Genomic DNA, 26775 nt, shown 5'->3' with positions numbered 1-26775 from the left:
AGTGTGTACAGGTCCATTAGTGTGTACAGGTCCATTGGCACAGTATGTGCAGGTCCATTAGTATGTGCAGGTCCATTAGTGTGTGCAGGTCCATTAGTATGTGCAGGTCCATTAGTGTGTACAGGTCCATTGGCACAGTATGTGCAGGTCCATTAGTGTGTACAGGTCCATTAGTGTGTACAGGTCCATTGGCACAGTATGTGCAGGTCCATTAGTATGTGCAGGTCCATTAGTGTGTACAGGTCCATTAGTATGTGCAGGTCCATTAGTGTGTACAGGTCCATTGGCACAGTATGTGCAGGTCCATTAGTGTGTACAGGTCCATTAGTGTGTACAGGTCCATTGGCACAGTATGTGCAGGTCCATTAGTATGTGCAGGTCCATTAGTGTGTACAGGTCCATTAGTATGTGCAGGTCCATTAGTGTGTACAGGTCCATTGGCACAGTATGTGCAGGTCCATTAGTGTGTACAGGTCCATTGGCACAGTATGTGCAGGTCCATTAGTGTGTACAGGTCCATTAGTATGTGCAGGTCCATTAGTGTGTACAGGTCCATTAGTATCTGCAGGTCCATTAGTGTGTACAGGTCCATTAGTATGTGCAGGTCCATTAGTGTGTACAGGTCCATTAGTATGTGCAGGTCCATTAGTGTGTACAGGTCTATTAGTATGTGCACGTCTATTGATATGTGCAGGTCCATTGGTACAGTATGTGCAGGTCCATTAGTGTGTACAGGTCTATTAGTATGTGCAGGTCCATTAGTATGTATAGGTCCATTAGTATGTGCAGGTCCATTGGTATGTGCAGGTCCATTAGTATGTATAGGTCCATTGGTATGTGCAGGTCCATTAGTATGTATAGGTCCATTGGTATGTGCAGGTCCATTAGTATGTATAGGTCCATTAGTATGTATAGGTCCTTTAGTATGTGCAGGTCCATTAGTATGTATAGGTCCATTGGTATGTGCAGGTCCATTAGTATGTATAGGTCCATTAGTATGTATAGGTCCATTAGTATGTATAGGTCCTTTAGTATGTGCAGGTCCATTAGTATGTATAGGTCTATTAATATGTGCAGGTCCATTGGTATGTATAGGTCTATTAGTATGTGCAGGTCCATTAGTATGTATAGGTCCATTAGTATGTATAGGTCCATTAGTATGTGCAGGTCCATTAGTATGTATAGGTCCATTAGTATGTATAGGTCCATTAGTATGTGCAGGTCCATTAGTATGTATAGGTCCATTAGTATGTATAGGACCATTAGTATGTATAGGTCCATTAGTATGTATAGGACCATTAGTATGTATAGGTCCATTAGTATTCGCAGATCCATTAGTATGTATAGGTCCATTAGTATGTATAGGTCCATTAGTGTGTACAGGTATATTAGTATGTGCACGTCTATTGATATGTGCAGGTCCATTGGTACAGTATGTGCAGGTCCATTAGTGTGTACAGGTCTATTAGTATGTGCAGGTCCATTAGTATGTATAGGTCCATTAGTATGTGCAGGTCCATTGGTATGTGCAGGTCCATTAGTATGTATAGGTCCATTGGTATGTGCAGGTCCATTAGTATGTATAGGTCCATTGGTATGTGCAGGTCCATTAGTATGTATAGGTCCATTAGTATGTATAGGTCCTTTAGTATGTGCAGGTCCATTAGTATGTATAGGTCCATTGGTATGTGCAGGTCCATTAGTATGTATAGGTCCATTAGTATGTATAGGTCCATTAGTATGTATAGGTCCTTTAGTATGTATAGGTCCATTAGTATGTATAGGTCCATTAGTATGTATAGGTCCTTTAGTATGTGCAGGTCCATTAGTATGTATAGGTCTATTAATATGTGCAGGTCCATTGGTATGTATAGGTCTATTAGTATGTGCAGGTCCATTAGTATGTATAGGTCCATTAGTATGTATAGGTCCATTAGTATGTGCAGGTCCATTAGTATGTATAGGTCCATTAGTATGTATAGGTCCATTAGTATGTGCAGGTCCATTAGTATGTATAGGTCCATTAGTATGTATAGGACCATTAGTATGTATAGGTCCATTAGTATGTATAGGTCCATTAGTATGTATAGGACCATTAGTATGTATAGGTCCATTAGTATTCGCAGATCCATTAGTATGTATAGGTCCATTAGTATGTATAGGTCCATTAGTGTGTACAGGTATATTAGTATGTGCACGTCTATTGATATGTGCAGGTCCATTGGTACAGTATGTGCAGGTCCATTAGTGTGTACAGGTCTATTAGTATGTGCAGGTCCATTAGTATGTATAGGTCCATTAGTATGTGCAGGTCCATTGGTATGTGCAGGTCCATTAGTATGTATAGGTCCATTGGTATGTGCAGGTCCATTAGTATGTATAGGTCCATTGGTATGTGCAGGTCCATTAGTATGTATAGGTCCATTAGTATGTATAGGTCCTTTAGTATGTGCAGGTCCATTAGTATGTATAGGTCCATTGGTATGTGCAGGTCCATTAGTATGTATAGGTCCATTAGTATGTATAGGTCCTTTAGTATGTGCAGGTCCATTAGTATGTATAGGTCTATTAATATGTGCAGGTCCATTGGTATGTATAGGTCTATTAGTATGTGCAGGTCCATTAGTATGTATAGGTCCATTAGTATGTATAGGTCCATTAGTATGTGCAGGTCCATTAGTATGTATAGGTCCATTAGTATGTGCAGGTCCATTAGTATGTATAGGTCCATTAGTATGTATAGGTCCATTAGTATTTGCAGATCCATTAGTATGTATAGGTCCATTAGTATGTATAGGTCCATTAGTGTGTACAGGTATATTAGTATGTGCACGTCTATTGATATGTGCAGGTCCATTGGTACAGTATGTGCAGGTCCATTAGTGTGTACAGGTCTATTAGTATGTGCAGGTCCATTAGTATGTATAGGTCCATTAGTATGTGCAGGTCCATTGGTATGTGCAGGTCCATTAGTATGTATAGGTCCATTGGTATGTGCAGGTCCATTAGTATGTATAGGTCCATTGGTATGTGCAGGTCCATTAGTATGTATAGGTCCATTAGTATGTATAGGTCCTTTAGTATGTGCAGGTCCATTAGTATGTATAGGTCCATTGGTATGTGCAGGTCCATTAGTATGTATAGGTCCATTAGTATGTATAGGTCCATTAGTATGTATAGGTCCTTTAGTATGTGCAGGTCCATTAGTATGTATAGGTCTATTAATATGTGCAGGTCCATTGGTATGTATAGGTCTATTAGTATGTGCAGGTCCATTAGTATGTATAGGTCCATTAGTATGTATAGGTCCATTAGTATGTGCAGGTCCATTAGTATGTATAGGTCCATTAGTATGTATAGGTCCATTAGTATGTGCAGGTCCATTAGTATGTATAGGTCCATTAGTATGTATAGGACCATTAGTATGTATAGGTCCATTAGTATTCGCAGATCCATTAGTATGTATAGGTCCATTAGTATGTATAGGTCCATTAGTATGTATAGGACCATTAGTATGTGCAGGTCCATTAGTATGTATAGGTCCATTAGTATGTGCAGGTCCATTAGTATGTATAGGTCCATTAGTATGTATAGGTCCATTAATATGTACAGGTCCATTGGTATGTACAGGTCCATTATTATGTACAGGACCATTAGTGTGTGCAGGTCCATTGGTATGTGCAGGTCCATTAGTATTCGCAGATCCATTAGTATGTACAGGTCTATTAGAATGTGCAGGTCTATTAGTGTGTACAGGTCTATTAGTATGTGCAGGTCTATTAGTGTGTACAGGTCTATTAGTATGTACAGGCCCATTAGTGTGTACAGGTCTATTAGTATGTGCAGGTCCATTAGTGTGTACAGGCCTATTAGTATGTGCAGGTCCATTAGTATGTGCAGGTCCATTAGTGTGTACAGGTCTATTAGTATGTGCAGGTCCATTAGTGTGTACAGGTCTTTTAGTATGTGCAGGTCCATTAGTGTGTACAGGTCTATTAGTATGTGCAGGTCTATTAGTATGTATAGGTCCATTAGTGTGTACAGGTCTATTAGTATGTGCAGGTCCATTAGTGTGTACAGGTCTATTAGTATGTGCAGGTCTATTAGTGTGTACAGGTCTATTAGTATGTGCAGGTCCATTAGTGTGTACAGGTCTATTAGTATGTACAGGTCCATTAGTATGTGCAGGTCCATTAGTGTGTACAGGTCTATTAGTATGTGCAGGTCCATTAGTGTGTACCGGTCTATTAGTATATACAGGCCCATTAGTGTGTACAGGTCTATTAGTATATACAGGCCCATTAGTGTGTACAGGTCTATTAGTATATACAGGCCCATTAGTGTGTACAGGTCTATTAGTATGTGCAGGTCCATTAGTGTGTACAGGTCTATTAGTATGTGCAGGTCCATTAGTGTGTACAGGTCTATTAGTATGTGCAGGTATATTAGTATGTGCACGTCTATTGATATGTGCAGGTCCATTGGTACAGTATGTGCAGGTCCATTAGTGTGTACAGGTCTATTAGTATGTGCAGGTCCATTAGTATGTATAGGTCCATTAGTATGTGCAGGTCCATTGGTATGTGCAGGTCCATTGGTATGTGCAGGTCCATTAGTATGTATAGGTCCATTGGTATGTGCAGGTCCATTAGTATGTATAGGTCCATTGGTATGTGCAGGTCCATTAGTATGTATAGGTCCATTAGTATGTATAGGTCCTTTAGTATGTGCAGGTCCATTAGTATGTATAGGTCCATTGGTATGTGCAGGTCCATTAGTATGTATAGGTCCATTAGTATGTATAGGTCCATTAGTATGTATAGGTCCTTTAGTATGTGCAGGTCCATTAGTATGTATAGGTCTATTAATATGTGCAGGTCCATTGGTATGTATAGGTCTATTAGTATGTGCAGGTCCATTAGTATGTATAGGTCCATTAGTATGTATAGGTCCATTAGTATGTGCAGGTCCATTAGTATGTATAGGTCCATTAGTATGTGCAGGTCCATTAGTATGTATAGGTCCATTAGTATGTATAGGACCATTAGTATGTATAGGTCCATTAGTATGTATAGGTCCATTAGTATGTATAGGACCATTAGTATGTATAGGTCCATTAGTATTCGCAGATCCATTAGTATGTATAGGTCCATTAGTATGTATAGGTCCATTAGTATGTATAGGACCATTAGTATGTGCAGGTCCATTAGTATGTATAGGTCCATTAGTATGTATAGGTCCATTAGTATGTATAGGACCATTAGTATGTATAGGTCCATTAGTATTCGCAGATCCATTAGTATGTATAGGTCCATTAGTATGTATAGGTCCATTAGTATGTATAGGACCATTAGTATGTGCAGGTCCATTAGTATGTATAGGTCCATTAGTATGTGCAGGTCCATTAGTATGTATAGGTCCATTAGTATGTATAGGTCCATTAATATGTACAGGTCCATTGGTATGTACAGGTCCATTATTATGTACAGGACCATTAGTGTGTGCAGGTCCATTGGTATGTGCAGGTCCATTAGTATTCGCAGATCCATTAGTATGTACAGGTCTATTAGAATGTGCAGGTCTATTAGTGTGTACAGGTCTATTAGTATGTGCAGGTCTATTAGTGTGTACAGGTCTATTAGTATGTACAGGCCCATTAGTGTGTACAGGTCTATTAGTATGTGCAGGTCCATTAGTGTGTACAGGCCTATTAGTATGTGCAGGTCCATTAGTATGTGCAGGTCCATTAGTGTGTACAGGTCTATTAGTATGTGCAGGTCCATTAGTGTGTACAGGTCTTTTAGTATGTGCAGGTCCATTAGTGTGTACAGGTCTATTAGTATGTGCAGGTCTATTAGTATGTATAGGTCCATTAGTGTGTACAGGTCTATTAGTATGTGCAGGTCCATTAGTGTGTACAGGTCTATTAGTATGTGCAGGTCTATTAGTGTGTACAGGTCTATTAGTATGTGCAGGTCCATTAGTGTGTACAGGTCTATTAGTATGTACAGGTCCATTAGTATGTGCAGGTCCATTAGTGTGTACAGGTCTATTAGTATGTGCAGGTCCATTAGTGTGTACCGGTCTATTAGTATATACAGGCCCATTAGTGTGTACAGGTCTATTAGTATATACAGGCCCATTAGTGTGTACAGGTCTATTAGTATATACAGGCCCATTAGTGTGTACAGGTCTATTAGTATGTGCAGGTCCATTAGTGTGTACAGGTCTATTAGTATGTGCAGGTCCATTAGTGTGTACAGGTCTATTAGTATATGCAGGTATATTAGTATGTGCACGTCTATTGATATGTGCAGGTCCATTGGTACAGTATGTGCAGGTCCATTAGTGTGTACAGGTCTATTAGTATGTGCAGGTCCATTAGTATGTATAGGTCCATTAGTATGTGCAGGTCCATTGGTATGTGCAGGTCCATTGGTATGTGCAGGTCCATTAGTATGTATAGGTCCATTGGTATGTGCAGGTCCATTAGTATGTATAGGTCCATTGGTATGTGCAGGTCCATTAGTATGTATAGGTCCATTAGTATGTATAGGTCCTTTAGTATGTGCAGGTCCATTAGTATGTATAGGTCCATTGGTATGTGCAGGTCCATTAGTATGTATAGGTCCATTAGTATGTATAGGTCCATTAGTATGTATAGGTCCTTTAGTATGTGCAGGTCCATTAGTATGTATAGGTCTATTAATATGTGCAGGTCCATTGGTATGTATAGGTCTATTAGTATGTGCAGGTCCATTAGTATGTATAGGTCCATTAGTATGTATAGGTCCATTAGTATGTGCAGGTCCATTAGTATGTATAGGTCCATTAGTATGTGCAGGTCCATTAGTATGTATAGGTCCATTAGTATGTATAGGACCATTAGTATGTATAGGTCCATTAGTATGTATAGGTCCATTAGTATGTATAGGACCATTAGTATGTATAGGTCCATTAGTATTCGCAGATCCATTAGTATGTATAGGTCCATTAGTATGTATAGGTCCATTAGTATGTATAGGACCATTAGTATGTGCAGGTCCATTAGTATGTATAGGTCCATTAGTATGTATAGGTCCATTAGTATGTGCAGGTCCATTAGTATGTATAGGTCCATTAGTATGTATAGGTCCATTAATATGTACAGGTCCATTGGTATGTACAGGTCCATTATTATGTACAGGACCATTAGTGTGTGCAGGTCCATTGGTATGTGCAGGTCCATTAGTATTCGCAGATCCATTAGTATGTACAGGTCTATTAGAATGTGCAGGTCTATTAGTGTGTACAGGTCTATTAGTATGTGCAGGTCTATTAGTGTGTACAGGTCTATTAGTATGTACAGGCCCATTAGTGTGTACAGGTCTATTAGTATGTGCAGGTCCATTAGTGTGTACAGGCCTATTAGTATGTGCAGGTCCATTAGTATGTGCAGGTCCATTAGTGTGTACAGGTCTATTAGTATGTGCAGGTCCATTAGTGTGTACAGGTCTTTTAGTATGTGCAGGTCCATTAGTGTGTACAGGTCTATTAGTATGTGCAGGTCTATTAGTATGTATAGGTCCATTAGTGTGTACAGGTCTATTAGTATGTGCAGGTCCATTAGTGTGTACAGGTCTATTAGTATGTGCAGGTCTATTAGTGTGTACAGGGCTATTAGTATGTGCAGGTCCATTAGTGTGTACAGGTCTATTAGTATGTGCAGGTCCATTAGTATGTGCAGGTCCATTAGTGTGTACAGGTCTATTAGTATGTGCAGGTCCATTAGTGTGTACCGGTCTATTAGTATATACAGGCCCATTAGTGTGTACAGGTCTATTAGTATATACAGGCCCATTAGTGTGTACAGGTCTATTAGTATATACAGGCCCATTAGTGTGTACAGGTCTATTAGTATGTGCAGGTCCATTAGTGTGTACAGGTCTATTAGTATGTGCAGGTCCATTAGTGTGTACAGGTCTATTAGTATGTGCAGGTCCATTAGTATGTGCAGGTCTATTAGTGTGTACAGGTCTATTAGTATGTGCAGGTCCATTAGTGTGTACAGGTCTATTAGTATGTGCAGGTCCATTAGTGTGTACAGGTCTATTAGTATGTGCAGGTCTATTAGTGTGTACAGGTCTATTAGTATGTGCAGGTCTATTAGTGTGTACAGGTCTATTAGTATGTGCAGGTCTATTAGTGTGTGCAGGTCTATTAGTGTGTACAGGTCTATTAGTATGTGCAGGTCTATTAATGTGTACAGGCCCATTAGTGTGTACAGGTCTATTAGTGTGTGCAGGTCTATTAGTATGTGCAGGTCTATTAGTATGTACAGGTCTATTAGTGTGTACAGGTCTATTAGTATGTGCAGGTCTATTAGTGTGTACAGGTCTATTAGTATGTGCAGGTCCATTAGTATGTGCAGGTCCATTCGTGTGTACAGGTCTATTAGTATGTGCAGGTCCATTAGTGTGTACAGGTCTATTAGTATATACAGGCCCATTAGTGTGTACAGGTCTATTAGTATATACAGGCCCATTAGTGTGTACAGGTCTATTAGTATATACAGGCCCATTAGTGTGTACAGGTCTATTAGTATGTGCAGGTCCATTAGTATGTACAGGTCTATTAGTATGTGCAGGTCCATTAGTGTGTACAGGTCTATTAGTATGTGCAGGTCTATTAGTGTGTACAGGTCTATTAGTATGTGCAGGTCCATTAGTATGTGCAGGTCCATTCGTGTGTACAGGTCTATTAGTATGTGCAGGTCCATTAGTGTGTACAGGTCTATTAGTATATACAGGCCCATTAGTGTGTACAGGTCTATTAGTATATACAGGCCCATTAGTGTGTACAGGTCTATTAGTATATACAGGCCCATTAGTGTGTACAGGTCTATTAGTATGTGCAGGTCCATTAGTGTGTACAGGTCTATTAGTATGTGCAGGTCCATTAGTGTGTACAGGTCTATTAGTATGTGCAGGTCCATTAGTGTGTACAGGTCTATTAGTATGTGCAGGTCCATTAGTGTGTACAGGTCTATTAGTATGTGCAGGTCTATTAGTGTGTACAGGTCTATTAGTATGTGCAGGTCCATTAGTGTGTACAGGTCTATTAGTATGTGCAGGTCCATTAGTGTGTACAGGTCTATTAGTATGTGCAGGTCTTTTAGTGTGTACAGGTCTATTAGTATGTGCAGGTCTATTAGTGTGTACAGGTCTATTAGTATGTGCAGGTCTATTAGTGTGTACAGGTCTGTTAGTATGTGCAGGTCTATTAGTATGTGCAGGTCTATTAGTGTGTACAGGCCCATTAGTGTGTACAGGTCTATTAGTATGTGTAGGTCTATTAGTATGTACAGGTCTATTAGTGTGTACAGGTCTATTAGTATGTGCAGGTCTATTAGTGTGTACAGGTCTATTAGTATGTACAGGTCTATTAGTGTGAGAGGGTATCTGGTCAGAATGTGAACAGTCAGAATGTTGATGCCAGAATGTTGACAACTAATAAATGATTATATCTGTATATACAGATGATAATTATTATTAGCTATTTATGTAGTACACACATATTATGCAGCACTTTACTGAGAATATTTTAGTCATTTACATCAGTCCCTTCCCCAGAGGAGCTTACAATCTATATTCCCTATTGTATAGACTCATGTACACACTAGGGTAAGTTTTTAGTCAGAAGCTAATTAAGCCGCAAGTATGTTTTTTGGATGTTGGAGTAAACTGGATTGGAGCACCCGGAGGAAACCCACGCAAAAAGGGGAGAACATATAAACTCTTCACCGATAGTACCATGGAATAGAATTATTTACCTCAGGGCAACTGTGCTGCGCAATAATGGTGACAGTCATCTACTTTCATGTCCGCAATTGGTTGCACTATGCTCCTGAGTACATCCAAAGCAGTAGGAAGGCATTAGGGCTAACACCATGGTGACCTGGTAAACAGTACAGCATAGCTCCTTCTTTATGCATGTCAGTGTTGTAGTGTTGAAGGTATAGGGCCTGATCCAGGGGCAGGCAAAATGCTGATATTTGCGCAGTTGAGCGATCATTTGCTACCGCACATGTCCTACAGTACCTGAAAATCCCTACAGCGCATGCGTCCCCTGAGTGTACGCGGAGTGCGCTATTGCGTACAGGAGCACTGGCTTTAGAAGAGGCAAGACCATGGGGTTCCTGGGCAGTGTCTGGGAGGTGGCCTGAAGTTTAGCCGGTGTTGAGAAGGACACTCTATGTCAGACATACAGTAAGTCGATGGTGGACATGACGGTGCGCCAACAGTGGAGTGTTTGGAGCCACAAGCAGATTTGCACTATCCAGGGGAATTTAAAAAATGGGCGTCTCAGAGCTGCACTGTCCAGTACGCACTTATACACACAGTGACGGCTGAAACTAGAATTTGCATATTACCGTCACTGCGGCTTCACAAAATATTGCAACTGCGGCAGCTCAAGTGTTTGCCTCTGAGTCATGTTGGTACTAGTGGAAGGTATAACAGGACTTAATTAGTGGCAGTGTCGTTTGTACAAGTGCACTACATACTGGTCCCATTCACCACCACTAAACAACTGGTGCTCTATCATTGGGGTTTGCGTATGCATGGTAAGTCCAGGACACTTTGGGCTCTGCTGTCCGGTTTATGTGCATGTGCAGGAGGTCCATAGTTTGCAGATTCTTAGAAACTGACAGCAGCGGCAGATACAGTCTGTATGTACACTTCAAGTAAGTCTATAGACAGTTTCAGCATCGCACAATAAGTGACATCACTATAGACAGAGGGCTGTGTTAGATAATGGTGACATGTGGATATGAGAGGGTAATTCAAAACAAAAACACTTCTGCATTCAAAATGAAACCCATAAAAAGACAGTTTCTTTAAAACAAAACAGACATAAAACACAGAGGGGTTAAACTCACGTATTATTGTGTAGGGGTATCTCGCACAAGTTTGCACTGTGCATGCTCATAGAATGAGCGCATGAAAAGCAGCTACAGTATGCAAAATCAGAAGCAATTTGACCGAAAAGGCGGGACTGGGATGGGAAGAGGCATTTTCGTACCACAGGGATAGACGCATTCATGCTAATGCAGGTCATGCCGGCCAGCACATAAACTAAACTATGGGGGAATTATATCAAACTTTCTAAAGAGTAGAGCAACCAAGCAGCTTCTACCTAGCAGTTATCAAGTACATTCTATAAAATGACAGGTAGAAGCTGATTGGTTGCTATGGGTAACTCCTCCACTTGTCCAATTCTCCACTCTTTATAAGATTTGATGCATCTCCCCCGTAGTTCCACTTATGTGCTGGTGGGCATGACCAGCATTTGCGTGAATGCACCTTTCCCTATGGGAGAACGCCTCTTCTGTCTGTTGAAGATGTATCTTTTGCAGCTACCGATGTGGCCTCATTCACACAACCTTTTTGTGCCGTATAGCACGAGACGCATGCACAGGCAGCATCTAGAGTACTTGTGCGTTGTACTTTTGTCGCAATAGTGATACGACTAAGATTAGGGGCGTATTTATAATGGGTGCACACGGGCCCCTGGGTCCAGGGGGGCCAACACACCGCACCCATTTAAATGTACTCACCTCTCCATTGGCCCGGCGCTGGCTGCAACGCTGCAGAAATCACCGGGAAAATGAGGCCCCGTGGCCATTTCCCCGGTGATTCGCGCAGGCGCAGTAGAGATGTCCCAGGAACGCGGCGCAGGCACTGTCTCCCCAGAGACCTGCGCAGTAGACTCTGCCACAATGTCAGAGTCTACTTCAGCGCCGGAGAGGAGGGGGCCCGATCGAAGGCTGCACACGAGCCCCCCCCTTTCTTAAAGCGCCTCTGACTAAGATGTATATTTGGAACAAAGCTGTGTGCAGTACCTGGTGTGGCTTAGTCGCAACATTTGTGGCATTCCTAATGGGGCTGGTTTGAGCGATATGAGGCTAGGTTAGTGTGGATACATCTGTAGTGTACGTCAGGTGCAGGCCCGGCCCATATGCCCCCACACAGAAACGTGCGTACAATTACCAATACTATTTCATTCATGCTTCTTTAGCGTAACGTAGCTACAAGTTACATCACACTCAACAACAGCCCCCAAATCAGCAGCAGCACACTAACGTAATCTGCCACTAGGTGGGGCCCTGTATGTTATCAAATACACAGCCCCAGTGCAAGGCAATAATGTCACTACACTTCTGCATAGGGGGAAGGATACAAAGCATCTTTGCCAGATATAGACGTAGATGTAGCAAATCCTTGGAGAGAAAAATTAGATAAAGTACCAACAATCAGCTCCTAACTGTCATTTTTCAAAAGCAGCACGTGACATGACAGGAACTGATTGGGTGGTACTGTACCTCTCTCCACTTTATCTCTCTTCAAGGTTTAGTACATCTCCCCCATAGACCTCTTCTTTAGTTTTCATCTGTGTCTTTAAGAAAGGTTGAAGTAGCCCCAGGGAAAATGGCTGCCAGTTTGTAGCGTGTGTGCGTGCGTGCGTACGTGTATGTATGTGTGTGTTGGGGGTGGGTATCTAATTACCACCATTTATGAGGCTGCAGTTCAGCTTTAAAAAATGATATTATGCTTCATTTTTATTTATAAGAATGGGGGAATTTGATTGACGTCATCCAGTCCTTTCGGCTGGCGAGTTTGGAGTATGTCCAATCTGTTTTTCTCTGAGCGAATTTCTTTGCAGGTTTCCCCATGTCTGCTGGAAACGTTCTAAGGTTCTGATTGATGATAATATTTGAAATGCTGTAAAAAGTTCCTGGGTGCCGCCCGAATTCTTAATATTTCTTCTGTGTTCTCAAAGGCGAATTTAGAAAGGTCTCGTCTACATATTTAAAATTGCCAGAATACTTCATAAAATACGTAGCTGATGTTCTCAATTAATCAAACACCTTGTTTGATATTTTTCTTATATAGCTTTGAAGAAAGAATTTTGAATAATTATTTACAAATGTGAATGTATTGCCACATGGGGGTGTTGGTGATCAAATGACTGGCTGGAATAACTGAACCTAGTATATAGTCACAAACAAGAAAGCTTCAATGTTATTAGTAATCTTTTTTTATTTTTTGTAAACAATTATATTCCAAAATAATAAAACACCCTTCTTTAAACGCCCCTTTCCTTTATGAATACAATAGTTATCAGATATAGGGGGAGATGTTTCAAGCCTTAGCGGTCTATTTACTAAGCAGTGTTAGGAGACAGAGTGAAAAGTGATAAGAAAGTGATAAGGTGCCAGCCAATCAGCTCCCAACTGTCATTTTTGAAACACAGCCTGTGAGATGACAGTTGGGGGCTGATTGGCTGGCACCTTATCACTTTCTTATCACTTTTCACTCTGTCTCCTAACACTGCTTAGTAAATAGACTCCTATGAGAGAGATAAAGTGGGCAAGTTGAATAAAGCAGTCGATCAGGTAATAACTGTCATTTCATAGACTGTGCTTGATACATGACAGATAGAAGCTGAATGGCCATGAATGGAAAGTAGGCCTTTTTGCACAAAGGTATGCAACAGTGTAGACACACCAGGATGGTAAAACAAATGATTGATGATCTAGGTAGACTAAACAAAATGTCAAGAGCCTGCAACTACAGTTTGATGCCAAAAAATGCTAAATCATGCTGTGGCGTTTATTCCCGAGAATAATCGCCATGAATGATGTCATGTAAATATATATATATATAAATGTGTGTATCAACATGGATTCTAGGCAGTGTCCTGTATTTAACCTGTAGGAATACAAAGCTTGGAGGAGATTTGTCTTCCTGGAACCAGGTATCCAGATAACCATCTCTTATCTCTACAGGCCATAAAGTTTGGGGAGAGATACATCCTTAATGCAGATGGTCAGACCTGGTCAAGCCAGGTCATGGGATATAAAATCCTTTAGGAGGGAGATGACAGGAATGTAGGGTATGTTACCTGCTTATTGGTTTCTAAAGACCCCTTCACACTGTTTCAAGACCCCCTACTTCCTATAGACAATATGGAATGGTGTGGCCGATTTCTTAATGCCCAGTGTACCGCAATGAAAGAGTGAAAACCCCAAAGGTGGGGGATAGTGAAGCTGTGAGAGTGTAACTATGCATCTCCCTCAGTGATAAGTGTTCTTGTGCCCAAGGAGAGTCCTGACGACTGGCCTGGACCCAATGCTCCTGTGTCTCCTTCACAACAGGGTCTAGATGTAAAGACTCTGGGTTCTTTTTTCATTTTTAATTCCTTTTACTTTCTGAAACCTATTTGTGATATATTTGTATTGTCCATATTTGTACTACCTTTTTCTGTAATCAATAACCTTGGAAATATTTTTCGGATTAAACATTCTTAATCCAGTGTATTCTCCGTGTTCTTGTTGAATTCACAAGCCTGTGAGGTCAAAGCTACGTACCTATATGTAAGTGAGTGTGCAAATTGAGATTTGAGAGGAGAACCTAACGACTCCCGTTAACTTCGTTGGTGGTGGCAGAACCGTGTTAGAGTAACCGCATGTGCTGTGGTAACCATAAGTCACTGGTGGCGATTCTCAGATTGAGTTATTTGGAGAATCGGACGGCTGGTCGTGACACATGCACTTGGGTCTCAATAGCCCAAAGGTTAAATAAAGTATCAAGGACACTATTATGGAAAATACAGAGGAGGTAAGGGATTTAGGAGTCACCATTTCAGGTGACTTGAAGGCAGGCAAGCAATGCACCAAAGCATTGAGGAAGGCAAGTCAGATGCTTGGTTGCATAGGGAGAGGAATCAGTAGCAGGAAAAGAGAAGTGATAATGCCACTGTATAGGTCACTGGTACGGCCTTATCTAGAATACTGTGTTCAGAGAGGCCACATCTCAAGAAGGATATAAATACATAGAGACTGTACAAAGAAAGGCAACTAAAATGGTGCAAGGTCTACACCACAAAATGTACCAGGAAAGACTAAGAGATCCTATTATGTATAGTTTGGAGCAGAGAAGGGAAGGGGGGACATGATAGAAACTTTCAAATATATCATGGGTACAGGAGGGAAACATCCTTCACAGGAAGAGAAGTACTAGAACACGAGAACCTGCACTGAGGCTGGATGGTGATAGGTTCAGGGGAAATTTGAGGAAAAATAACTTCACTGTAAGGGTAGTGGATACGTGGAATGGCTTCCCATCAGAGGTGGTAGAGACTAATACAGTAGAGTAATTTAAACATGCTTGGGATAGACATAATGATATCCTTAAGAAGAACTAAGGATCATATTGGTTTTGAGGTTACCATAATGTTAAAAAGGGGGCAGACTACATTGGCCAGTAGTTCTTATCTGCCGTCACATTCTATATTTCTGTGGTTGCTTTGGGCAACTCTCTCCAAGGCTTGATACATCTCCCCCAAAGTCATTAAAATACATGTAAGTATAATGCATAAACATGTTCTTAATACACTATTTAATGTTTCAGTGCTGGCACGCTTCCAGTCACATTCCGCTGCTTGGAAGAGAACCTGAAGATTGACAAGCGTGTAACGCGCTTTGTTTTGCCCATTGGAGCCACCATTAATATGGACGGTACAGCACTGTATGAGGCCGTGGCGGCCATCTTTATAGCACAAATGAATGATGTGTCTTTGGATGCCGGTCAGATAGCAACAGTGAGGTAAACTGGATCTGGAGCTCTCACCTGGGTACTTGTGTTAATTGGTACTTATATGCTTTACACTGACAGATTTCATTTCCTCTCCTATTCTTTGTAGTCTTACAGCAACATTGGCCAGTGTGGGAGCAGCTAGTATTCCCAGTGCTGGACTGGTCACTATGCTCCTCATCCTAACAGCTGTTGGCTTACCCACGCAGGACATCAGTCTGCTGATTGCTGTTGACTGGTTATTGTAAGTATATGGCTCTAGTATTAGGTACCAGCCTTTTATAGCTATAGATATCTCTATGGTTGTACAGGGGTCCAAGTCTACCAATGAATATTCTCACACCTCGTATAACTGTGCAAATTAGGTAAAGTTATTTTTGCTATGTTTGAATGGAGATGAAATACCGCTAACAATTGTGCATCCTACTCTCTAGCTGATGCCACATTCAGTGGCGTCCCTCCCTGCGGTGACACCCGGTGCGGGGAGGGACGTTGTAGGCACGGCAAAGCCGCGCGTGCCCCGAAAAGGGGCGTGGCCTTGCAGGCTGGGGGCATGGCCTCATGGGATGGGGGTGTGGCCTCACGGCCTGATCCCCCATGGTCCTGCTCTTTACTGGGGGGTGCAGGGGGTGCGTGCCGGCTCCCTCACAGTGTCAGGAGCCAGGTGCTGCACTTAATAATACAGTGCAGCACCCGGGTCCTGTCACTGTGGGGGAGTGTCAGTCTGCATCTTGGTGTCACCCTTTGGCTGGTGACACCTGGGTGCTGCCTGCACCCCCCTTGTGACGCCACTGGCCACACTGACCATTTTGGTTTCCTGATACATACAGTACACCCCCTCTTAGTATTAAGATGGCTTCTACTAAGCACACTGATTGCACGTCAAGGATAGATCATCTATGTAAGAAAGGGGGAGACAATCACACCCTCTCATGTAATATTTTCAAAAGCATATATTGCATGCTTGCCTACTGTCCCAGAACTTGTAGGAGACTCCTGATTTTTCAGGTAGTCCCCCAGGCTCCCGGAAGAATGGGTACTCCTCCCGCTTCCCACTCACTTCCTAGTGAAGTGGGGAGAATGGGAAGAATAAAATAACCTGGAGCGTGATACGTGAAGATTGGGTCGGGCCTAATGATGCAAATCTATGTTAATAGCATCATTTTGACCTCTCCCCTCTATTAAAAAATATATGCATTTTGTGGCATTATGACATGTGGGGGCAGTGCTTAAGGCAAATAGTCCGGCCCCGCCCTCCATCACTGGCTACCTGTATCTCCTGTTTAGGCTCCTCCCAGAGAGAAGATTTTTAGTAAAACCAAGCTCCCCCTCACTCTTTGTAAGGTGGATGACATCTCCTTTCATGACACTGGGAGGAAAACAAATGAAGCAGACACAAACATATAGTGTAATACATGTAAAATAAATGTAATATAATCCAGAGGTATAAAAAATGGCTGTAGGGTTGTGGTTAAGGATAGCAAAAGATACCATAAATAAGACTCCTGGTTATTAAGTCACTGGGAATCTCATAATATATTACTAATTAATTCATACCTGCCCTTAGCGATCTATATGAAGATTGCTTAAAATAAATTCCATTCATACAGATGGATATTAATATTTAATGTAGCTGTACCCCCATTTTTAGACACATTTTGGGGCTGATTCTGAGGTGGACATAGAAGCAGCCGCATCTTTTGCCACAGCCGCATCTTATGCTAATGCTGGAGCCGATTCTGAGCCAATGAGATGCCCAGTTGCAGCAGAGCTAATCTGTTGTGGTGCATCTTTAGATGCACCGTCATTGCACCACTGGACACACCATTAAAACCTGCTCCATCCCTATGGCAGGTGCAGTTTCTCTGTGTGAACATGGTGCTCTGTGTCAGTGCTACTTTATCTTTAGAAGTAGTTGCTGTCAGTGACATGCCTGCATCTGGCTAGCCACCCCCATATTACCTTCCAGAAGCACCAACTAAAATCTACGGCTCTTGCATCCAAAATCATTCTGAGTCTCCCTGTGAGAACCATTATGACACATGTGCAGACTAACAACATCGGTAAACTGTGTGCGGCATCAACACTGCATCCACTTCTGAATCAGGCCCTTTATTTCAAAATATGTGAAGCAGCCATGGTGACTGCTTTTGCCTTCGACTTACATATATTTTATTTCCAAATCTGTGGAACAGCCATGGGGTCTGATTTTGCCTTCAAGTTACATACTTTTTATCTCCAAATCTGTGGAACAGCCATGGGGTCTGATTTTGCCTTCAAGTTACATACTTTTTATCTCCAAATCTGTGGAACAGTCAAGGGGACTGCTTTTACCTTTGAGTTACATACATTTAATCTCCAAATCTGTGGAACAGTCATGGGGTCTGATTTTGCCTTCAAGTTACATATTTTTTATCTCCAAATCTGTGGAACAAACATGGGGTCTGCTTTTACCTTTGAGTTACATACATTGTATCTCCAAATAAGTGAAACAGCCATGGGGACTGCTTTTGCTTTTGAGATACATACCTTTTATCTCCAAATCTGTGGAACAACCATGGGGACTACTTTTGCCTTTGATAAAATATTTTATCTCCATGGGGATTGTTTTTTTATGAGACTGTGGTAGAAGAAAATCATGTATAAAAAGGGTACTTACAGTGATATCATATTGTATCATATTGCTATTTTGTTCATTTGGAAAGGGACAGTGGATACTTTAAATTACTTTTTGGTGATTATAACAAAATGTATTTAAATCTGAAATTTACATAACTGCTAAAAATAATATTGAGTTTCTCGACCTTGTACTCATCAAAAAAACTAGATACTTTTTGAAAGTGGACATCTGAATAAATGGAAAATAAATGTCTGCTTTTATAAATTCTGCCAGGGTAGATGCAGATAGGTTTTAGAAAAGCAGCTACTGATCCATGGTGTCTCCAATAAAACTAGGAAACTATAAAACGATCACCTGTTGATGATATTGGGAGGAAGATAAAGGTAGAGTGTTGGTCACAAATATTACAAAATTACACTGCCATGATAACAATGGGAGGTTCTTCAGATGTACCCAATTATAAATAATCTGATACCTTAGAAACCTGATATAGTTTTTAAGAAAGCAAAAGAAAATATGTTTTAGTTTCTAGTCTGTTGGAAAATACAACTTTGAATGCAAAACCCAGTAATAAAGTGACGGGAATCTATAAATGTGGTAAATGAATTATTTGTAAATGTAATTAAGTCAACATGGTAATGTCTACAAGGCCTTTGTAAGGTATTCCTAACGCTAACCCTTAAACCTCAGCCTATCCGTAACCCTAATGGTCATGTTGCCATTTTTTTTTTTACTGTTTTGCCATTTTGTCCATGTTGACATTTTCCAGATGTAAATGTTTTAGATGTCAACAGTTTAACTTTGTTGACATCTTAATTGCCGACATACTGCCGTCGACATAATGAATTACGATTTAGTGATTCTCGGCTTGTTGACTGCATACCATTCAGGGAAGTATTTATAATGGGTGCAGGGTGTGTGGGCCATTTTGCTGTAGTTTGCACAGTACCCAGTACAGGGAAAATGGCCGCCGTGCCCATTTTCCCGGTGACCTGCATATGCGCTATAGACTCTGGGCACACTCTAGTGCCCAGAGTCTATAAGTGTGGCGCTGGCCGCACACCGCCCAGCGCACTGCCAGCCGCTGGACGGAGAGGAAGGGGCCCATGACGGAAACTGCACATGGGCCCCCTCCTCTGTAGAAACACCCCTGGTACCATTTATCAGCTATTGGGAAATTGCAGTGATAACGTTCATCCTGTAAAGATGTATTACCACTAGAGATGTGCGCCGACCCCCGTGTTTTGGTTTTGGATCTGAATTCATCTTCGTGTTTTGGTTTTGCAAAACCACCCTCAAGTGTTTTTAAATTCGAATTCCGAACTGGCAACAAATCCAAACTGGGACTCGGTTTTAACCGGGTCACACAAGTGAATCCGAACCTTGATGCGGTTTATTCAGAACCCCTAAATTCGGGTGTGTTTGGATTTCAGAAATCCGGACCCGCACATCTCTAGTTACTACTGCAACTTGTTAATGTGACACCCCTAGGGCGGTCTTACATAAAATACACCTCGCCTACAGTGTCTGTTCCTTCTTTGCTGATGTGATAATGGTGTGACTGATTTGATTTTACGGAGCATGCACAGGGCGATAAGGCTGCACAAGTCCATTAAGTGCTTAATATAAATAACTAATAGTAGTGGAGGAGCCGACACGTCACATCTCCGTTGTCCTGGTAAAAATGCATAACGCCATTCTGAGATTATTTTTTTCAACAATCTGCAATATGGATAGCTTGTCACAGTTTGATAAATTGCAACTTTCTAGAGCTTAATGCATACAGTATGGGCACATCGCAGCACTATAGAATTCCATAGGACTTGCTATGCTGCTTTAATTCCACAGCAGATGTACTAAGCTCTGGAAAGTGATAAAGTGGAGAGTGATAAACTACCTACCAATCAGCTCCTAACTGTCATTTTTCAAGCACAGCCTGTAACATGACAGAAGCTGATTGGCTGGTAGTTTATCAACATTCAATTTATCACTTTCCCGTGCTTAGTACATCTCTGTAAATAATGATACATCCTGCTCTCAAAGAGAAATGTATTGGATATATCACTTAACTTCTTTGGTACTCTATAGCAGGCCTGGCCAACCTGTGGTTCGTCAGCTGTTGTGAAACTACAAGTCCCAGCATGCCCTGCAAGTGTTTTAGCATTCCCTAATAACAAAGTGTGGCAGGGCAAGCTGGGACTTGTAGTTTCACAACAGCTGGAGAGCCACAGGTTGGCCAGGCCTGCACTATAGACTCATTGAGGATTTTGAAATAATCCCATTCCTATCAAATGCTGATGTGTACTTTATAATGATCTCACAATGATGTTTTGTTCTCTCCCTTTTCTTTTTATTGTATTTTTACAGCTCTCCTTTTGAATAATAAAATGAGATAGTGCTTTTTAGATTGATAATGTGCTTAGGAATGTTTTAAACTGATGTGTTCTTTAATATGTTTCCAAAATATACTTTCTGGCTGTACCAAAATGGCTGCCTACAGTTACAAATCTTGGGATACCAAAATATGGCCGTCACCTTAGAGTTTTACATATTTGCAGATATTTTTCATAAATTCAAAAATGCATGTGAGAAATACGTATTAAGGTATTTTTTAAATTGATTAGTTATCTTGGTTGTACCCATATTATACATAGCAATATAAATATATTAATGCCAAAATATGCCTACAAAGCTGAAAGACCATTTGTGTCGGCGCTTGTCACCACCGATTGGTGTTTGCAAATGGTGTAGGAAAAACTTATAGAAAGTGAGGAACCTTTGTCGCTGGGCTGAAAGCTTAAATGTTTTGATTAAAATATGCACAAACTCCTCATGTGTTCCTCTGCTAGGTGCACACAGATTGGCATTGGTGATGACAAGCGCCGACCACAGTTGTCCTATATTGCCTGACGCCAGACGTTTAAAAAAAAAAAAAAACATTTTTCAAAAATATTTCCTTTTCCCTAGCCCAGTCCCAGGGGGGTGAACCGCATTAGGGAAAGGGTAATGGTGGGAGATACAACAGAACCAAATCATAACCACTGAGCATGTTCTCATCCAACTATCTCTCCTCTTCCTGTCTCTTCTATGTACAGAGACCGCATGAGAACCTCCATCAACGTTGTCGGTGACTCCTTTGGGGCTGGCATCATCTACCACCTGTCCAAAGCAGAGCTAGCCGCCATCGATGCTAAACATGATGCAAAGGATGGGGCGGATATGGTGAAACTGCACATGATGAACCACGAGAGTATAAAGAGACCTGCCAGAGAGGGCATTAGCACCCCACCATTCTCTGGCTATGCCTCTCTACCCAATGACGAGTATGAGGTTCAAGTAGAGCCCTCTCTGCGTCTGTAGTCATCACCCTATGCCTCATATGCTGTTCCTTCAACTATACTTCCATTGTGATTGCAGCACCATCTACGAGGGCCAGGTCTCAGGGTGCCCAGCTTTCCTTATTGATGTTAGTAATAGCCAGGCAGATAATAGATGGGGAGTCTCAGATGAGATGTCTACTGGCTGGGGGATGCCTTTTGCTTCTGCTCCAATGTGTCCTCAAAGTGCGTCTCCCCAGTTGGACAATGTATGCAGATATGGACCTCCAACAGCATGGTATATATCATCTGTGAACATGATTATGAAATCCAATGTAGCTGCTCATTATCCAATGAAAACATAAAGTTTGGTCAGCAGAGTGGTCAGCATTGCTTGAAAGCACAAGGACCATGGGTTCAATTGTGACCAGTGCACTTTGTGAAATTTGTCGTTGTGTAATGATTTGTTCGTTATTTCTCCCACTTTCCAAATACCTCCTGATGAAATGATCTCTGGTGTCTGAGGCGTTATATATTGCATAGTATATATATTTATTACCAGTTATTTATATAGAGCACACATATTCCGCAGCGCTTTACAGAGAATATTTGGCCATTCACATCAGTCCCTGCCCCAGTGGAGCTTACAATCTATGTTCCCTATCACATGCACACACACGCTAGGGTTAATTTGTGGTGGGACCCAATTAACCTAGCAGTATATTTTTGGAGTGTGGGAGGAAACCGGAGCACCCGGAAGAAAACCACGCAAGCACAGGGAGAATATACAAACTCCACACAGAGCCATGATGGGAATCAAACCCATGACCTCAGTTCTGTGAGGCAATAATACTAACCATTACACCATCTGTGCTGCCCTATATAGGCACTACATAGGCAGTATATAGGCACTACATTGAAAAAAAGGTTCATTATAACAATATTAATCTTAAATTTGCATTTAGTTACATTTTAGCAATTCAAGTATCAAACGTACATCATAAGCTATATAGTAACCAATTAAACATATTTTTTTATTTATAGTGAGAGTAAATGAATGACTGGTGGATTTTTCCTTTAAATGTTTACATTGTGGATTCAATAAACACGTTGTAGCAACAAAATCAATTCCCAATATACAGTCAGGTGCATAAATATTGGGACATTGACAGAATTTTCATATTTTGGCCTCTATTCACCACCACAATGGCTTTGTAATGAAACAAACAAGATGTGCTTTAACTGCAGACTTTCAGATTTAAATTGAGGGTAATTACATCCAAATCAGGTGAACGGTGTAGGAATTACAATGGTTTCTATATGTGCCTCCCACTTTTTAAGGGGCCAAAAGTAATGGGACAAACTAAACAATCCTAAATCTAACTTTCACTATTTAATACTTTGTTACAAATCCTTTGCAGGCAATTACAGCCTGAATCTGGAATGCATAGACATTACCAGACACTGGGTTTCATTCCTGGTGATGCTCTGCCAGGCCTTTACTGCCAATGTCTTCAGTTCCTGCTTGTTCTTGGGGTATTTTCCCTTCAGTTTTGTCTTCATCAAGTGAAATGCATGCTCAGTCGGATTCAGGTCAGGGGATTGACTTGGCCATTGCATAACATTCCACTTTTTACCCTTAAAAAACTCTTTGGTTGCTTTTGCAGTATGCTTCGAGTCATTGTCCATCTGCACTGTGAAGTGCCGTCCAATGAGTTCTGAAGCATTTGACTGAATATGAGCATATAATATTGCCCGAAACACTTCAGAATTCATTCTGCTGCTTTTGTCAGCAGTCACATCATCAATAAATACAAGGGAACCAGTTCCATTGGCAGCCATACATGCCCACGCCATGACACTACCACCACCATGCTTCACTGATGAGGTGGTATGTTTTGGATCATGAGCAGTTCCATTTCATACTCTTCTCTTCCCATCACTCTTGTACAAGTTGATCTTTGTCTCATCTGTCCATAGGATGTTGTTCCGGAACTGTAATGGCTTTTTTAGATGTTGTTTGGCAAACTCTAATCTGGTCTTCCTGTTTTTGAGGCTCACCAATGGTCTACATCCTCTATACTCTTGTGAAGTCTTCTCTTGATTGTTGACTTTGACACATATACACCTACCTCCTGGAGAGTGTTCTTGATTTGGCCAACTGTTGTGAAGGGGTTTTTCTTCACCAGGGAAATAATTCTTCTGTCATCCACCACAGTTGTTTTCCGTGGTCTTCCGGGTCTTTTGGTGCTGCTGAGCTCTCCGGTGCGTTCTTTCTTTTTAAGAATGTTCCAAACAGTAGATTTGGCCACACCTAATGTTTTTGCTATCTCTCTGATGGGTTTGTTTTGATTTTTCAGCCTAATGATGGCTTACTTCACTGATAATGACAGCTCTTTGGATCTCATATTGAGAGTCAACAGCAACTGATTCCAAATGCAAATGTCACACCTAGAATAAACTCCAGACCTTTTACCTGCTTAATTGATAATGAAATAACGAGGGAATAGCCCACACCTGTCCATGAAATAGCTTTTGAGTTGATAGTCCCATTACTTTTGGCCCCTTAAACAGTGGGAGGCACATATAGAAACCGTTGTAATTCCTACACCGTTCACCTGATTTGGATGTAATTACCCTCAAATTAAATCTGAAAGTCTGCAGTTAAAGCACATCGTTTGTTTCATTTCAAAGCCATTGTGGTGGTGAATAGAAGCCAAAATATGAAAATTCTGTCGTTCCAATATTTATGCACCTGACTGTATATATATATTATATGTAATTAAAAATATGGCCTCAATTGCGACCAGAAAATACTCTTTATCCTATTTGGACACCAATTAAATTCACTTTAGCAATTAACATATAGGGGTATATTTACTAAGGGTCAATTTTAATCGATTTTCATCTATTTAAAATCAATTAACATCAATTTTGTGTCTCTGGAGCTAAATCACACATTTACTAATACTCTAAAAACCAAACCAAAAAGTGTCTGTTAGTAAATGTCTGATTTAGTCCCAGAAACGCAACATCGATGTTGATTGATTTTGGTCGATATTAAATCGATCAGAATCGAAAAAAAATAAATTTTAACAATATGTAATTTATTCTCAAGCGTCATTTCATGTACATGACTTTACTATATTTTATATACAGTATGGTATACATATATACAGTATATATATATATATATATATATATATATATATATATTTCTATGTAAATCTGTACTTTAGGCATGTAGTGTATGTATTCATATTGTTTTGTACAGTAGGTGACTGTCATTGTTGAGAATTGTTCTACTCGTACATATGGAATCATTTATAAAAGATTAACAGATGAGAAATGAAAAGAAAATGTGTCGTCCACTGTAATTTTAAGTGATTTTTGGCACCAAATAGTATTTATAGCAGAAGAAAATGTATATTATATGTTCAAAGCTTTTTATATATGTGTTTGGCAACTTAGTTTTTTACAGTTTTGATGGAATGTCTCCTGTTTTGCAGCGGATTTTATAAATATCCTCCTCTAACTATATTATATAGTGGCGGCTGTTTTAGCTCCACCATAATACATGGTAATGTTCATATTTAAGGTATATATATAACTTTTATTTAGACGTCTTAACGTTCTATTCAGTGGAACAGATTTTGTTTTGTACTCATTAGGGGCCATTTTTTGCTTAGTAAATGAAATGCTTACTGTTTTATTTTACTGCTTCAATTTTTGCGTTGCACGCTGGGCAAGTTTCAGACACAATATAGTGGGGCCTTGGGGTGGGCCCCCCCATGCAATGAATGCTGGATTGGAGGTTCAGCTCAGTTTCTCATGGACCATTATCAGTCATATCTGCAGCTAAAGAGCATTTTTTGCCCTAATCCTGGCCCAGCATCATTGTCCAATCTAAAGGCCTACATACCTATTTTTTTATTTTGGGGGGGTGAGAAGAGGTCCAGGAGAGAGGCTCCCCCATGACATGACATGATGCCATAGATTGCAGCACTACACTGTGAATGGAAAATGGTGGGGTCACTGTGATGCGTTTCACAGCGAAACGCGTGAGTCGCTGTACAACTGGAGATTTGGGTGGGAGGGTTGTCTACTCTCCCCAAATTCAGCAGTCTCTGGGAAGAGTAGGGAAGCTTGCATAAAAGACACCCTGTAAATGTTTATGAAAGAAACAAAGGGTGATATTATAAAGAGTATGACATATATTGGAATTAAGACATTACATGCACATTTTCTAGAGAATATACTGTAAAGAGAGTGACCTATCACTGCGTCTTTGTGAAATAGGTGTGTAGTTATGTTGAATACTTTTAAAATTTCTGCTGTGATTTCCACTTAATTCTGTAAATATGACCTATACCGCCTGTGTTTTATATGTAGCAAATGTTCTAACGTGCTGTAAATCTACAATCTGTCACCTTGTATCTATATGAACAAAACAACAAAACCAAATTAAAGTGTTTTGTACTTTCCCTTGTTTGATATTTGTTATAATTTTTACTGCAATATATGTTATATAACCTGGGAATTTCTGCTATATAATAGAAACCTGAGGATCTTTGTACGTTGTGACCAGTTTAGGAGATGATAGACGGAGAAATCATCACCTAGTAGTAGTAAAATACTGCGGAACATACAAGTAATACTGCGGGCGATGAGGAAGATTGCATTCATCACGAAACCGAACATGTCTGTATGTCCAATATTCCTGCCTTAGATCATCAGCACGTGATGGGCCTAATACAGAGCCACACGCCATCCACACGCAATGCCAATGTTCTCATAGTTGAGTGATTTTTTTGCAACTGCGCATGTGGGAAACATTCTGAAAGCTCCTATGGGACAGGCGTTACACAGAAGGTACGCACAAAAACGCGCTGGTGCGATCGGGACAGACGTTATCAGATGTCTGGCAGTAAAGTGCTGGGCGTTCCTGGGTGGTGGGCGTGTTATGGGAGTGTCGTGGCCATGGTCAGACGGAGACCCTGTTCCTGCCAAGGGACTGGTGCAAGTTTCGATTGTGCAACTACTGGTGGCATATAAGGAGACACCAATCTGTATTACAGCGTGCACGGGCACTAGAAGAGGGCGTCTCAGTCCTTACCCATTTGCCCGCATGGATGGACACTGGGGAAGGAGTTTGTAGCGGCATTTACATAAACTCGCAGATGGGTGATCGCCAATAGACACT

The 26775-nt window shown here is 40.9% G+C and overlaps 1 protein-coding gene across 1 annotated transcript in view; it reads left to right on the top strand.

The window, feature by feature from the left end:
• LOC148502516 (excitatory amino acid transporter 2-like) overlaps window positions 1–22756 on the top strand; it is a 202585-nt gene extending 179829 nt beyond the window's left edge. The window contains exons 8-10 of the mRNA XM_088449720.1: window positions 15453–15647; window positions 15745–15879; window positions 21351–22756. Coding sequence (XP_088305846.1) covers window positions 15453–15647; window positions 15745–15879; window positions 21351–21615 — 595 coding nt within the window. The 3' untranslated portion in view covers window positions 21616–22756. The remainder of the gene's footprint in view (window positions 1–15452; window positions 15648–15744; window positions 15880–21350) is intronic.
• The last annotated feature ends 4019 nt before the right edge of the window (window positions 22757–26775 follow it).

The sequence above is a fragment of the Taudactylus pleione genome, unplaced genomic scaffold, assembly GCF_031769625.1.
Source record: "Taudactylus pleione unplaced genomic scaffold, aTauple2 ptg000494l, whole genome shotgun sequence".
NCBI classification, from domain to species: domain Eukaryota; kingdom Metazoa; phylum Chordata; class Amphibia; order Anura; family Myobatrachidae; genus Taudactylus; species Taudactylus pleione.
This window is presented reverse-complemented; position numbering and strand designations above follow the sequence as displayed.